Source organism: Cupressus sempervirens, chromosome 10 (assembly GCF_028749045.1).
Source record: "Cupressus sempervirens isolate cs-2001-9-10 chromosome 10, ASM2874904v1, whole genome shotgun sequence".
Lineage (NCBI taxonomy): Eukaryota > Viridiplantae > Streptophyta > Pinopsida > Cupressales > Cupressaceae > Cupressus > Cupressus sempervirens.
This window is the reverse complement of record NC_143127.1, coordinates 771,753,567-771,770,007: the sequence shown is the minus strand read 5'-3', so window position 1 is coordinate 771,770,007 and position 16,441 is coordinate 771,753,567. Positions and strand designations below refer to the sequence as shown.

The 16,441-nt window shown below is 36.7% G+C and overlaps 2 protein-coding genes across 2 annotated transcripts; both read right to left on the bottom strand.

The window, feature by feature from the left end:
- Positions 1-8,101: 8,101 nt before the first annotated feature.
- LOC149536153 (uncharacterized) lies at positions 8,102-9,152 on the bottom strand. Its single transcript, XM_089806604.1, has 2 exons — positions 8,920-9,152; positions 8,102-8,808 (listed from the first exon to the last, which is right to left on the bottom strand). The coding sequence occupies exons 1-2, from the start codon at positions 9,131-9,133 to the stop codon at positions 8,399-8,401; spliced, it is 624 nt and encodes a 207-aa protein (XP_089662730.1). The 5' UTR covers positions 9,134-9,152; the 3' UTR covers positions 8,102-8,398.
- Positions 9,153-12,724: 3,572 nt separating this feature from the next.
- LOC149536152 (uncharacterized) lies at positions 12,725-15,024 on the bottom strand. Its single transcript, XM_089804864.1, has 6 exons — positions 14,579-15,024; positions 14,224-14,456; positions 13,960-14,112; positions 13,474-13,874; positions 12,964-13,369; positions 12,725-12,832 (listed from the first exon to the last, which is right to left on the bottom strand). The coding sequence occupies exons 1-5, from the start codon at positions 14,953-14,955 to the stop codon at positions 13,034-13,036; spliced, it is 1,500 nt and encodes a 499-aa protein (XP_089660990.1). The 5' UTR covers positions 14,956-15,024; the 3' UTR covers positions 12,725-12,832; positions 12,964-13,033.
- Between the last annotated feature and the right edge of the window lie 1,417 nt (positions 15,025-16,441).

Below are 16,441 nucleotides of genomic sequence, written 5' to 3'. Positions count from 1 at the left end.
CACAGTTGGTCATCAGCTGTGGTTGATCAGGTTAATAATTACATGAGCTCTTATTTATTAATTCATTGAGTTGCATTATTATAATAATGACTTAAAGAGATATTTCTAAAAAGCAAGTTGGAAAGTTTCTAGTGTTGAGATCTTTTGGGAAACTTCCACGTTTTCTGAAGTGGAATTTTATGGAAACTTTTGCCAACAAAAAGCTTATAAATGAGAGCTCTTTTCATCAGGAAAAGGAACGCTTGGATATTTATTTTGTTTTTGTGCCTTTGTGGCTTTCCTGAGTCTAAATTGTGAGCCCTTGCTGAAGTATAAGGGTCTCTGAAGTTTCTAAAGTTTGAATTACTGCTGATGTATAGTGATTTCACTATCTAAATCTCCTATCTGTGTTTCTTGTCTCTAGGAGATTGTTCTTGTAATTTCATTGCAAATTGTACTGTTATAAACAATTTGCTTGGTCTCCTACTGTTGTTTGCTGTGGCTAAGGAGAGGATACTTTTTAGTTGTTTTTTCTAAGGGCATCGTTTGTGATCACATTGGCTGCCGTCTCCAATTCATCAACAATTATTCCCAGACTGGAAATGCAGATTGCATATTGGAGGCCACGTGGGTTGTGAGGAAAGTCTATCATTATGTGGGAGTTGCAGTCTAACCTGGTCCAATATATCGCTGCCAACAAGGAAATCGAGCACACTATATGATCTGCAGTTTCATTCCTGGGCAAGCAGTTAAACATCATACAGGTCTACCAACTGATTATATATTGCAGGAGCTTGCTCGTGAGTTTGAACTTCATTCTAGAGGAGCCATTTATATGCTGGAGTTTGTACCTGCATTTCAGAGTTATCAGTTATTCAAGCGGGTACCAGACATAGCAGCCAGGTACTAAATAACATGTTTGATTTGGAATTTAAATAATATAGCAGCTAGTTATCATATTAAAGTGGAAGGGGTTTCATATTATATGGGAGAAGCTAGCAGCCATTATTGACAGCCTGCGATCAAAGTGGGTTTGTGCATCCAAGCCTTAGGTTACCAAACACACTTGCATGTGAATTCCCTTTATCAAAACTGTATGAATCCTTCATTCAATAAAGTTCCTATCACTTTTTAGAATTACAATAGCTGGTGTTAAATAGTGCAAATTGCAAGCTGATCATTATTTCAGAACTACATACTGTTGTTTGGTATTTGTTATGGCAAAATGTGTAAGGCCAAAATCAACTAAGTGTTTGACAAAATGGCAAACTCTTGCTTAGCAAAGTAAATTGATGTTTGTTAAGGATATAGCCTGCTAAGGGCTTTTATAGAGAACTTGTATCAAAAGAGACTTAATGAAATTGAAAGATATTTACAAGATAAAGGAAATGATGTTGCTCTTGAAACTAATCTGATTAATCCTAAATTGCAATTCAGGAAAATCCAAAATTATGAAATTTGAGGGCAAAAAGTGAGAGCTAAGGCCGATTCACTAAAGGGTGGTGATAGAGGGTCTAAATATTTCTTTAACCTTATCAGAGCTAAACACTCTAGAGAAAACATTGAGTCTATCCATACTGATAATGGCCTTACTAGTGACAACAAGGAGATACTGAAGGCATTTCATGAATACTACAAAGATCTCTTCACTTCTGAAATGGATCATTACAAGTTGGAGAACCTTAGAAATTGCTTGAAGTTCATCGCCACAAAGTCACTAGAGGGCAAGCTGAAATTCTTAGCTAGAGCATTGACATTCAGGAAGTTGAGGACACTATTAACTCCATGGCTAATGGGAATTCACCTAGTATCGATGGTATTCTTGTTGAGTTTTACAAGAAGAACAAAGAATGGATTGCTATAGAATTGCTTCAGTTATATGATGAGGCCTATGATTATATGATGAGGCCTATGAATTGGGTTCCCTTGGTGAAGTTATTATTAGAGAAGTGATCAAGATGTTGCTCAAAGGAGGAGATAAATCTCAGGTTAAATATTGGAAACAAATCACTCTCTTAAAGCTGCCACACAAGATTATTGCCAAGCTCCTAGCTATAAGGATTGCAAACATGCTTCTCTCAGTTTCAAAGTATGGTTTTATCAAAGGGAGATACATTCTTAAAAATCTGATCACCAGTTGGGAGGCCATGCAATAGGCTAAAGATAGTGGTCAAAATGCTGGGATGATTCTCTTTGATTCTGAAAAGGCCAATGTCAGAATTGAATGGCAATTTGTGGTAGAAGCATTGCAGACCATGGGTTTTGCTCCTTTCTTTTGAAATTTGGTGAACATACTCTTCAAGGATGCCTCTACAGTCATTGATTTCAATGGTGAACTCTCTGAGTCTATTGTTCTTGGCAGGTCCATTAGACAAGGTTGCCCTCTTGCCCCCTCTCTGTTTGTGTTGGCAGCAGATGCTATGTTCAATGTGCTCAAAGAAAATGATTTGGGCCCTCCTCTTAAAGGTATCAAGCTTCCTAACAATGATGAATTGATTCTAGAGCAGGTTGCTGATGACACTGCCTTGTTTATTACCTTGATGAAGATAAATTTCACAACATGCTAGATAGAATCCTTTTCTTCTGTAGAGCCTCTAGGGAAAAAAAAATCTCAAATGAAATCTTCTATCAGATGAGATGATTTCCCTCCTGAATGGGTCTTGAATAAATGTTGGCAATGGGTGGGTCGTCACAAGATTGTGAAATACTTAGGCATACCTTTCTTTGTGAATCCCTCTCTTAAAGACGTGTGGAATTGGATATATAGCAAAACTGAGAACAGGCATAGTATGTGACAGACACATTCTTTCTTTGGCTAGAAGAGTTTAGGTAGTTCAAAAGGCTTTTTCTTCTCGTGCAGTTTACTATGCTTCACCTTGGATGTTTGCCAATTATTAATACAATAAATTGCAAAAAACTCTAAGAGACTTCCTTTGGTCAAATGGCATTGGTAATAAAAAGAGTCATTGTGTGAAATGGGAGTGGTGTTGCCTCCCAAAGAAGCTCGCTGGCCTTGGGATGAGGGATATTCGTTTACAAGGAATTGCCTTAGCTTCCAAGTGGATTATTAAGGCCCTAAATGGTAATCAGCCATGGAAACTGCTAATCAAAATCAACCTTTCAAGAGCCAGAATCAAGAAAGGTAAGCAGAGGACTAATGTTCCTATCATTGATATTATCACAGGAGGATTTTAGGTCAAAGTAGTAGGTTATAACATTTTTCAATCTCTGTGGAAGGCTTGGATTTTAGCTAGTGGTGGGGGGATACTCTTAATAATAAACCCTTGGCTCTTACTCAGTGTTGCTCGGCTAAATATTGGAAGGTAAAGGCATCTTCTCTCTGTTGTAAGATATTGTAATTGAGAGTCAAATGGGTTCTTGGGAAGCTGTTAGAACCAAGTTCCAACTTCCATGCTCTCAAAAGAAAACTAATACTTTAATTAATAAAGTTGTAGGTAAATTCTTTCCTGGCAAGATTTTCAATACTAGTTAGTATATTGATTAGGTGACATGGATTGATGGTAATTTCTTAAGAGAAATATTGTGGTTCATCTAGAAGTGAAGAAATGAGGGAATTTTTCAGCATAGATAGTGGAACCTTACTGGGTTTTCTATGAAACACGCCCTCTCTCACATAATGTCTCAGGTCATTCTCATCCTAGAGGTACCAAGAGAAAGGTTTCTTTTATTAATCAAGGATGGCAACATGTTAATCTTCAAATAGGATATATAGCTTTCCAACTTTGTGGCGACAGAATCTGATACCATCTCCCTCAATGATGGTGCTCAGTAGGAACCAAGTCCTAACAATGTGGAAGATGATACTAATATTTAGAAAACTCAAACTACTCCTACAAACTTGATCAGTGACACTCGTGAAATTGACATCAACAGTACCCAAGAAGAAGATTCTTTCTATTGAGATAGCAGGGGTAACCCCATTTACAGGACCAACTACAATGATGGCTGGAACTTATTTTTGTTGTGCATACACATATCACTTTTCTTTGTTTGTAAGTCAATACTATATATCTGCTACACCTGTAATTATGTTATCTCCAGTCTGATGATAATTCCAAACTGAACTACATGACATCTTTTGTGATGTTTTTGACTTTGCTTTTGTATTCCAGTTGATATACTATCTCTAATACTAGAAAAACTCATTTTTAGTTTCTATCCAATTTACCATTAACATTACTCATCACATCCACCTATGTATTGATCATTCAACCTAGCAATACTCTAATCATGCTATGTACTGTCCTTGACTTAGCAGGTCCCTGTAGCCAGGGTTGGTGAGCTCATAATTGTGACCCTTATGAGTTGACAATGAGATTTGAGAGTCTTAGTTGTAGACTTGATATTTATAGCAAGTCTAATTTTGGTTAGTTTCTATTTTTGGCAGTGTAGTGTTGATGTAGTTGTTGTCATCTTCTCAGTCATCTGCACAGGTTGGAGCTATTTATTGATGGAGTCAGTATTTATTGCATTATTAAGAGGCTTCATTATTGTTGATGTGATTTATCTTATTATATGTTATAAAATTGTATTGTGGAGCGAAAGCCTCTTTAGGGAAAGGTGTGAAGTTGAATCTAAGTTGCACAAATCAGATTATAAATATGGCTCTCATTTGAGAATTGATCATTCTTAATTGTTATTTCCTTTTTGATATTATTGGTGAGGGTTTCAAGTTGAAACTATGCATTTAATCCATAGTTGAGGTATTGTGGATTAAATTCTAAAAATCATCTCAAGGTCTTCCATTACTGTCAATACTATTGCTTGGGAGACATTTGGTACTGGACTTTAAAAACAATTTGTTAGGCAATAGGGTGCATATTCACTTTCCGAGTTTGGCGTCCAATTTCCCTGTTCTATGTAAGTTGTTTCTGCATTTTCAAATGCCAATTATCTATTGAGCATCGGAGTTTCTCGTGTTACTAGGCATAATTTTAAGGGAAAACAAGAACATCGTTCGGTGTGTTAGGTTGTTGTGTTGGGTAGTTGGTTTTGCGTACAATAATCATGTTCTTCGTTCGTCCATAGGGCAGTGTGAGGATCCCATTCGCAGCAAGCAGAAGGTCGCACAAGCATTCCAGCTGTAGAAGATCGTACACATCGAATATGTCTTTCATCCTATCCAAGGTAAGGAATATTAGAGATAATCCATAAACTAAATCATTTTAGGATCTTGATTTTTGACCTCCAAGCTTCCATTACTATACATCTTCCAAAGCTCATCATCTAATTCCCAACCCAATACATCATCTGATCTCAATTCAAAACCTACATTAAAACATCATGATCTGGTTTGACCAAATTGTTATGGTAGTTCAAGCATCTATGTCAAACCCCATTACTAAAATTATATCATTTAATCTAATCTCCTACAATACCCTTTCATCCATGCCATCAAATCAAAAAACATATATCCATATCTTGGTCCAATAAGACCAAGATTTGTGACTAAGAAAAACCTTAATCGTATTGAAGATGATGATGATCTTATTGACTATGAGTCCTGTGATGATAATGAAAGTCTTGATAATCTTCATAGCACTAATTTTGGTAAACATTCTCCAAGTTTCCACATATATAATACAATTATTTTTATCCAACCAATGAATATCACAATTTATCAAATAGCACGTCAATTAGCAACCCAAAATAATGCTATATTTACATTGATGTGTATCCCTCCATACCAACACATACCTATTGATCACACTTATCCTACCAAGTATGCTTTGAACCCTTGATCTAGACCTGCAAACCTTCTAACATAAGACAAAAATAATGAACAAATCCTTTGAACTTGTGGAAGTCAAGATTTCACAAGATTGTGATCTATCACATATTACCTAAGAAGCCGGATTTGTCCCCTACTGCCCGGATTCGGGTCTAGGTTCGCACGGGTCTAGATTCACCCCTGTGTTCGCTATGGGTCTAGGCAGGGTCCTTAGTTTTGACTGTGGATTCGTCCGGGTCCTTGCTGGAGTGAACCTAGACGAACCCACAGCGAACCTGGGGCTAAAACAACTTTAAAGAGTGTGTTTTTTAAATTGTTTTCTTATGTAACTCTCAAAGGAACTTAATAAAAAACATTTCACTCATCTAATTCCTTATGTCAAGGAGGAGGAGGATGATGTAGCAGCATATGGGACTAGTGGAACCAGTTTGGGTTCCAATCATGAAGATCTAGATATAGTTGCAGTTGGGGATGAAGCCATTGATCCCTCATTTTATGATGATCCATTTGACCCTTGAAGGGCATTTGATACTATAATTATTGATAAAGTACTAAACACTTGCCATCCATCATCATGTTTCAAACCTTATTATTTGATGAAGTAGTCTTTGTTTTGCAATTTAGTAACTCAATGTATTATTTGATGAACTAGACTATGTTTTGCAATTTAGTAATTCAATGTATAATTTTCTTTACAATCATGAAGATAGATTAATGAGCGAGTATTTAATGTTTAATGTTGGCATTTGGCATTGATCAATGATCAAGTAACAATTGTTCATAGTGTGAAATGACTTTGTTTCGCAACTATGCATGTTTCTCTCGTGTGTGTGTGTGTGTATACTCACAAACCCACCCACAAACCAAAATGGGACAAATTTTTTTGCCCAAACCCATGAACCTGAACCACGAACCTGAACGTCAAGCTTGAACCCAAATCAGCAACTTAGGATATTACAAGACAAGATCGCTCATCCAACAATCCCACATCATCTAAGTCCATGTCCATGTCATCCTCTAACACCTTGAAGGTTCCAACATCTCTTCAATGCAATTACCTTAATCTTGTTAAACCATTAAATTGCATTCAACTTCAAATTTTTCAATCCCATAATATGGAGCATGCTAGTATAAGTAATCCTTAAAACAAAGAGAAAACTATACCTTCTACTTCATCCAAAGATATCCCCTCCTGTTGATCTCTACGCCATGTTGCCTATTAGTGTCCAACACTTAGTCATTTTCTAGGCAGAGTTGGTCGGTCATCACTATGATCGAGCCACCCAATGAAGGCTGAGTATTCATGGACTTGTTTATATTTTTGTACAAGCTGAGCAAGTCTAAGGTTGCCAAGCACCCCAGTATAAACTGAGTCATAGAATATGTTGAGTAACAATAAATGAAGCCAAGCAAAGTAAAGATAGTATATGCCGAGTGAGTCAGTTATTACCGAGCATATAGAAGCTGAGGGACAACATGAATATTAGTTATGGCCAAGCATTAGGATATTCAAGTGTCGAGTAAACCAGTTTTGACATGTGTTTGTGATGGTACAAACACTTATGTAAACCGTTTTTGGCTGACTTCTATGTGAGAGATTTGGATTGTGGAGACAACTAAGGAGGTCATTACACATTTTGTCAAAGGACATCAATCCCTAGGAAGGCACAATAACCAATCAGAAAAGTAGAAGGACTAAGCAGTAAAAGAGAGGACTTTGGTTCGTTAATCATGATCTAGAATATTCTCCAGTTGTCTATTTAATAAGGGATAAGGCCCTAAATCATAAGGATGATCATGGATGTGCAAGAAGGTCAAGGATAGAGCGAGGAAGGCCTTTGATGATCAGAAGCAGAGATCAGACAGAGCAACCTAGTAGTGAAGGGCAGAACAGAGTATATCATATTAGGAGATCAAATTAGTCAAGGAAAGAGAAGATCAGTAATCTACCAACAGAGTGCTAACCAAAGGATCAAGTATTGAGACATTCTAACAAGTGGATCAGGGTAAGTCTCTTAACATAGTGGTTTTAATCATAGTAACATGAATCGGAATCGGCACGGCCGAATCGAATCGTGAATCGGGGGTGAATCAGCAATGAATCGACAAATTTGAAAAAACCCTTTAAATGTAAAGATTTTAACAATTTAAGACTTATTTCATGCACCCTTTATAGAATATAACTTAAAAACACTATAACATCATCAAATAGAATCTAACATACATAAACATGAAACATAAAATCCATCACATACGTAACTATGTTATCATTATGTACTAAAATGTAAATTGTATGCTAGCTGAAGTAAATAAAAATCAAATGATCATAATGATTCAAATCATAGAATCAGTAAGATGAAATCATGAAGATTTATAAGATATCAAATCATAAATGTATGTATAAATCTAAGATGATCCATGAAAGTTTAAAACATATGTCTATCAATGATTCAGTATCACTATCAATATCTATACACTGTAAACAAAATATAAAAACAAGGCTCCAGCTCAAGCCTCATCATCCTCATCATCATCCTCTAGCTCTATTGCAACCTCAACCTTAGCCTTCGAGTATCCAGTTTGCCTATGAGAAAGGCGTGTAAGTAGGTCCTAGAGGACTGCTGAGCCATGTCCCCTGCATGGGCTATGGGCTCACGAATAACGTCGCTAGGGCCTGCGTCCGTGCGTGCGCGTGTGTCTACCAATGCCTGAACGTGCTCTAGCTACCTCCTCTACCCTGGCCACAGCCTCAGCCTCTACATCCACTTGGTCAACCCACGCGTGGTCTTCCTCAGTGAAGACTGGGTCCACGGTCTCTGTGATCCACTCTGATTTTGGATCAATCTCCTCCAAAATGATCGGAGAGGAGTCAGCGCCCAAAATCTGTCTGATCCTAAGATGAAGGTTAAAAGTTAAAAGTTTACCTGCTGCAACATAATTTTCTGCATTATTTGTCACCACCTGGATCACATTTTGTTCCCCCACCTCTGCTATAACTTCCTCAATAGCCTCACATAAATATGTGGCATTTTTCACATGTGCGGAAGCATCAATGGATTTTATGAACATGGTATATCCTACAAGTAACAAAACAACGAATTATAATATTAAATGGATCATTAACGAATTAGCATTCAACAAATCAAAATTTAAAATTATGTATGTAGGAAAGTAGAATGATCAATCACCTCCACAGGATACAAGAAAATTGAGGAGTGTTCTATTCCTCCTATCAGTCCAACCATCAGTCATTATGGTGCAACCCTTTGCAATCCATTCCTTTCGGTTCTCCTCGAGGTCAACCCTCATGTCCTCTAATATCTCATCCAAGAGGTATCCGCTCAACTCAGCCTTAGTTGGGGCTTTAAACCTCGGACCACAAATAGCAACCACATCTATCATATTCTGCCAATAAGGAGCCCTGTCACAAATAAAATTTTAGATGTCAAAGACTCAAATTATAAAACAAGTAGATATAATTAAAGTTTTACTTTTACTTTTAATTTTAACTTCAAAGAAAACAAAGAAAAAAGAATCAATTACCTAGCTGCAATAAATGGAATGTTGCAAAAGTACCAAAATTTGCATATCTCCTTTCTGGTAGCATTGTGAATCTTCTTGTTCAAACCCATACCCTCAAGCGTGGGTTGGGAACCAGGAGTAGTGCGGGGCACAAAGTAACTATCCATTCTATTTTTCCGCACTCTAGGCTGCAATAGGTTGGTGTGGGACTCTGTCTCAGTATGTGACCGACTAGCACTAGCACTAGCACGAGTAGAAGAACTAGGATAAAAAGGAGGCCTAGAAGAACCCTCTCCAACACAACCTATGGATGCGGAAGCTGATGCAGATGCAGATGTGGATGCGGCTGCGGGTGCGAGAACATGGGAGCCAATACCCCTTAACCCTTCAACTTGCATTTTCCTATTTGCTTTTTCTTTTTCAATTTTTTCTAATGCCATTAAGCAAGTGCGTTTTGCCTCAAGAGTTTGGTGAGTGCAAACTGTAACATTATGTCTAGGTATAGCAGCAATGTGGAATTTCAATCTATAAATACCCCCGGAAGTTATTTTTTCTTTACAAAACATGCATTTTGTTTGATATTTGGTTCTTCCAGGAAACTCTTCATTATATTTCCAACATTCATCTTTTTTACCCATTCGAATTTGCGAAAAATGAGAGCAAAGGCTGCTGTAATAATTTTTTTTAATGTAAAATATCAAAGTTTGAAGCTAATAAAAGTTAGAAAACAACAAACCCTAGCTTGCAACTTAGTAAAAATAACGAACATTCAAGATTTACACTAAAATTCTTGAAAACTATAGAAACTTAACAAAAACCGTATAATACATTAAAAAATTAACAAAAAATGCATAATACACTAACATTCAAGAAAAAAAAAAGCACTTACCTCTTGCAAATGAGTTGAAGAGTGTTGATATTGGCTCCTTAATGCTCCCAAAGCAATTGATGGGCTCCCTAAATGGCCTGCTGATCTCTTTGGTGCTCTTCCTTCTTGCTGGTTGGAAACCTATGGCTTTTCTTTTCTCTTCTTCTCTCTCACTTTTCCTCTCTTCTACTCATGCTTAACAAATAGAAAGCCCTTTAGGGTTATAACAAAGAGAATAGGTCAAAAACAAAGTAAAAAAAAAAGTGATTTTTTTAAAAATTTCAACTTCCCTTTTTACATGCCGCGGGCGATTCATACCCGATTTTTAAAGGCGATTTTGGCAATTTTTCTATGAATCGCCTGAATCGGCGATTCATGGCCCAGAAATCGGCGATACCGATACATGATGCAAAAAAAATCGCACAGCATGAATCTGGTTGCGGAATCACTGATTCAGGCGATTTTTGGGCGATTCTCGTTACTATGGTTTTAACAGACCTATTTAAATCTCCTAATAGAGTGCTTACTTAGTTGTAAGCTTAAATTCTTTAATCAAAGTAAACTAAATAAGTCTTGTAAACTCATAATAGGGTAGACCCCTCATAATGTAGATCACAGAAGTGATCAAACATTGTAGCCTTAACAACCACATGTTATTGCTATAGTAGTGAAGATTTGTGGGTGTCATCCCCACCCTAGTTTTACCTTCACCTTGGAGGGTTTCTGGATAACCAAATCTTTGTGTTGTGTGTTTACATTTATTTTCATGTTGATGGATGTGATGTATACCTAGATATATTTTAGTTTTACTGTTTATGTTTATATGGTATATGAACTAGTTATGAGATGGGCAAATGGTATGTGTTGGTTCCCAAAACCACAGATTGGAATCCTACGAGCCTTGCCTGCTCGACGCTAGGATATCCAACCAGTTAAGGCCAACTTGATGGGATTGATCAATGCAATCCAAATCCCTTGCGCTTCTGGCTCTGCAAAACCAAGGCAAGTGTACCTGATCCTAGACAAAACACATATCCAAGAGGCTTATAGCAGATTGATTAGAATGCGAATACAACAAAAGCTTTCAAAATGGAAAGAATTATCGAAAACTTTAAACTTGTGATTTATGAATTGAGAACAAAGGTAAATGATTGTATAAATGTGATAATGTTCTAAATAAAGAATAATTATAAATTAATGCAATAAATGAATATATTAATTCTTCAAAAGAAAGAAATGAAATAGTTGCTAGCATATGGATTATGAATCAAGAGTAGTATAAAGACCAGTGCTTAAATTAAATGGGAAACCAGAGTCAATATTATAAGTTGAAACATACAACTTTATAAAGTTCAATGTATTTAAACTATAAATAATTTTAACAATTTAGACGTGACGGATCAATTATATGAACACAATTCTAAACTAGTCTAGGATGCACTTTAACTCTTGCAGAGACAAACTAGACATAAATACGGAAACAATAAAATATTTCACAATATCTATGTTTATCAAGTTTAAAATGCAATAATGACCCAATCCACTTATCCGAATTTTAAAATATTTATAGAAAATAAATATAAATATTTATAAAGGACACAACTTATACAACTTTATAAAGTTCAATGTGTTTAAACCAAAGTAACGTGAATCAGAATCATATCGGAATCGGCACGGCCGAATCGAATCGTGAATCGGGGGTGAATTGCCGGTGAATCGGCGATGAATCGGCAAATTTGAAAAAACCCTTTAAATGTAAAGATTTTAACAATTTAAGACTTATTTCATGCACCCTTTATTGAATATAACTTAAAAACACTATAACATCATCAAATAGAATCTAACATACATAAACATGAAACATAAAATCCATCACATACGTAACTATGTTATCATTATGTAATTAAATGTAAATTGTATGCTAGCTGAAGTAAATAAAAATCAAATGATCATAATGATTCAAATCATAGAATCAGTAAGATGAAATCATGAAGATCTATAAGACATCAAATCATAAATGTATGTATAAATCTAAGATGAAGATCCATGAAAGTTTGAAACATATGTCTATCAGTGATTCAAAATCACTATCAATATCTATACAGTGTAAACAAAATATAAAACGAAGTCTCCAGCTCAAGCCTCATCATCCTCATCATCATCCTCTAGCTCTGCTGCAGCCTCAACCTCAGCCTCTGAGTATCCAGTTTGCCTATGAGAAAGGCGTGTAAGGTAGGTTCTAGAGGACCGCCGAGCCATGTCCCCTGCATGGGCAATAACATTGCTAGGGCCTACGTCTGTGCGTGCGCGTGTGCATCTACCAATGCTTGAACGTGCTCTAGCTGCCTCCTCTGCCTTGGCCACAGCCTCAGCCTCTACATCCACCTGGTCAACCCACGCGCGGTCTTCCTCAGTGAATACTGGGTCTACAGTCTCTGTGATCCACTCTGATTCTGGATCAATCTCCTCCAGAATGATCGGAGAGAAGTCAGCACCCAAAATCTGTCTGATCCTAAGACGAAGGTTGTAATGAACAAAGACAAGATCATTCAACCTCTGCATTGTCAACCTGTTTCTCCTCTTCGAGTGGATGCGCTCGAACATGGACCAACTGCGCTCACATCCAGAAGCGCTGCTCGGCTGACTCAGAATGCAGATGGCAATTTTTTGAAGGTTTGGGGTTGTGGCCCCAAACATTTCCCACCATCTATCTGAAATATGGAAAAAACAAAAACAATTAGTCTCATTTAGAAATTACAACTCTAAAATTAATGCATTATATAATCAACTTTAAGTTTAGAATCTAGATTCATGAACATTGAATATATTATTTAATTTTTACCTGGCTGTTGTGTTGTTTGAGCATTTATGGCCATCCTGCCAGAGAAAAGTGACCCCTCCTTATTGTTGAACTAGTCTAGCTCAACAATCGCAGCAGCGCTATTTTCATCGCTACTCAATCTCTGAATCACTGTGTATAAGCCAGTGAGAACCTCTGCATCCGCCTTGAACTCAGGACGGAAACGAAATGCCAGATTCAGATAGTAAGTTGCTGCGTGGATGGGTCGATGGAGCTGATTTTGCCATCTCCTATTAATGATGTCCCAAATAAGGCCATACCTCTCCTGCACTCCTGCATATTGGGCTCTGATGGCCTCCTTGGCCCTATCCATGCCCTCATAAATGTAGCCCATAGAGGGCTTCTCCACATCAGCAGTTCGTAGCAAAGCTACAAGGGGCTCAGTGACCTACATATAAAGTAAAACAAAAAATTTGAGTGAAAACTTAAATATAAAATAATATAACTTAAAGTAAAAGCAAAATACTAAATGTTAAATTGCAATAAATTTACCTTAAGGATTTCTCTAGCGGGTTTCCAAAAACCATCCTCATCAAATATGCAATCCGCCACATCTAACCCTACAGTGGTCGTAGCATAGGAAGAGCAAATCCACTCCCGCCCAACAAACATGCTCCTCAATCCATCCCTTGATGTCAACAAGGACTGCAAGGTGATGAAATTCGAGGCAAACCTCGTGATACCTGGGCGAGCTAACTCCTTGCCTTTTGTGTACTTCCTCATTGTGCTAAGGACAAATGCATGATTAGAAATGAATTTGCATATGTTTTTTGCCCTTTCCACACATGACTTGACAAACTCAAGTTTGCCAATTTCCTCCAACATGAGGTCAATGCAGTGTGCCGCACAAGGGGAAAAAAATATGGTGGGGTGCCTCTCCATCAAAAGTTTACCTACAACAATTTTAAGTCAATTAGAAACTCAAATTTCAAAATTCAAATAAATTTATTTTCAAAACTTGAAAAGTTAAAAGTTTACCTGCTGCAACATAATTTGCTGCATTATCCGTCACCACCTGGATCACATTTTGTTCCCCCACCTCTGCTATAACTTCCTCAATAGCCTCACATAAATATGTGGCATTTTTCACATGTGCGGAAGCATCAATGGATTTTATGAACATGGTATATCCTACAAGTAACAAAACAATGAATTATAATATTAAATGGATCATTAACAAATTAGCATTCAACAAATCAAAATTTACAATTATGTATGTAGGAAAGTAGAATGATCAATCACCTCCACAGGATACAAGAAAATTGAGGAGTGTTCTATTCCTCCTATCGGTCCAACCATCAGTCATGATGGTGCAACCCTTTGCAATCCATTCCTTTCGGTTCTCCTCGAGGTCAACCCTCATGTCCTCTACCATCTCATCAAGGAGGTATCCGCTCAACTCAGTCTCAATTGGGGCTTTAAACCCCGGACCACAAATAGCAACCGCATCTATCATATTCTGCCAATAAGGAGCCCTGTCACAAATAAAAGTTTAGATGTCAAAGACTCAAATTATAAAACAAGTAGATATAATTAAAGTTTTACTTTTACTTTTAATTTTAACTTTAAAGAAAACAAAGAAAAAAGAATCAATTACCTGGCTGCAATACATGGAATGTTGCAAAAGTACCAAAATTTGCATATCTCCTTTCTAGCAGCATCGTGAATCTCCTTGTTCATAGCCATGCCCTCAAGCATGGGTTGGGAACCAGGAGTAGTGCGGGGCACAAAGTAACTATCCATTCTGTTTTTCCGCACTCTAGGCTGCAATAGGTTGGTGTGGGACTCTGTCTCAATATGTGACCGACTAGCACTAGCACTAGCACGAGCAGAAGAACTAGGATAAAAATGAGGCCTAGAAGAACCCTCTCCAACACAACCTACGGATGCAGAAGCTGATGCAGATGCAGATGTGGATGCGACTGCGGATGCAGGAACATGGGAGCCAATACCCCTTAACCCTTCAACTTGCATTTTCCTATTTGCTGTCTTTTTCAATTTTTTCTAATGCCATTAAGCAAGTGCGTTTTGCCTCAGGAGTTTATTGAGTGCAAACTGTAACATCGTGTCCAGGTATAGCAGAAATATGGAATTTCAATCTATAAATACCCTCGGAAGTTATTTTTTCTTTACAAAACATGCATTTTGTTTGATATTTGGTTCTTCCAAGGAACTCTTCATTATATTTCCAACATTCATCTTTTTTACCCATTGGAATTTGCAAAAAATGAGAGCAAAGGCTGCTGCAATAATTTTTTTTATGTAAAATATCAAAGTTTGAAGCTAATAAAAATTAGAAAACAACAAACCCTAGCTTGCAACTTAGTAAAAATAAAGAACTTTCAAGATTTACACTAAAATTCTTGAAAACTATAGAAATTTAATAAAAAACGCATAATACACTAAAAAATTTAACAAAAAATGCATAATACACTAACATGCAAGAAAAAAATAAGCACTTACCTCTTGCAAATGAGTTGAGGAGTGTTGATATTGGCTCCTTAATGCTCCCAAAGCAATTGATGGGCTCCCCAAATGGCCTGCTGATCTCTTTGGTGCTCTTCCTTCTTGCCGGTTGGAAACCTATGGCTTTTCTTTTCTCTTCTTCTTTGTCACTTTTCCTCTCTTCTACTCATGCTTAACAAATAGAAGGCCCTTTAGGGTTATAACAAAGAGAATAGGTCAAAAACAAAGTGAAAAAAAAAGTGATTTTTAAAAAAATTTCAACTTCCCTTTTTACATGCCACGGGTGATTCATACCCGATTTTTACAGGCGATTTTGGCGATTTTTACATGAATCGCCTGAATCGGCAATTTAGGCGATTCATGTCCCAGAAATCGGCGATACCGATACACGATGCAAAAAAAATCGCCCAGCATGAATCTAGTCGCGGAATCACCGATTCAGGCGATTTTTGAGCGATTCTCGTTACTATGATTTAAACTATAAATAATTTTAACAATTTAAACACGACGGATCAATTATATGAATGCAATTCTAAACTAGTCTAGGATGCACTTTAACTCCTACAGAGACAAACTAGACATAAATATGGAAATAATAAAATATTTCACAATATCTATGTTTATCAAGTTTAAAATGCAATAATGACCTAGTCCACTTATCCGAATTTTAAAATATTTATAGAAAATAAATAAAAATATTTATAAAAGACGCAACTTAATAATAATTTAAAACTCCAAAATTTAAAATAAATAATTATGCCAGAAATAACATCACAATAAAGACATTCCTTACAGATGATCTGTCTATTGCGAATGTATCCGGATCGCACAAAATCCACTTAATAATTCAAATCCACAAGCTTTGTTCAAGAATTCATTCCTTCACCAATGGAAGAATAGAATATATCATAGAGCATGTATATGTAAAATTTTTAAATATGAATATGAAATTGTATATCTCTTTCCTTGTTTATTTTACATCTCCAATTTATAG

Bases quoted from the DNA above. Each gene is read 5' to 3' on its own strand.
- LOC149536153 (XM_089806604.1), bottom strand. From the start codon at position 9,133: ATGATAGATGTGGTTGCTATTTGTGGTCCGAGGTTTAAAGCCCCAACT. The intron at 8,809-8,919 runs GTGATTGATCAT...TGTTACTTGTAG, and splicing joins TTTTCTTGTATCCTGTGGAG to GATATACCATGTTCATAAAA.
- LOC149536152 (XM_089804864.1), bottom strand. From the start codon at position 14,955: ATGCAAGTTGAAGGGTTAAGGGGTATTGGCTCCCATGTTCCTGCATCC. The intron at 13,875-13,959 runs GTAAACTTTTAA...AAATTGTTGTAG, and splicing joins AGCAAATTATGTTGCAGCAG to GTAAACTTTTGATGGAGAGG. The intron at 13,370-13,473 runs GTAAATTTATTG...CTTTATATGTAG, and splicing joins CCGCTAGAGAAATCCTTAAG to GTCACTGAGCCCCTTGTAGC.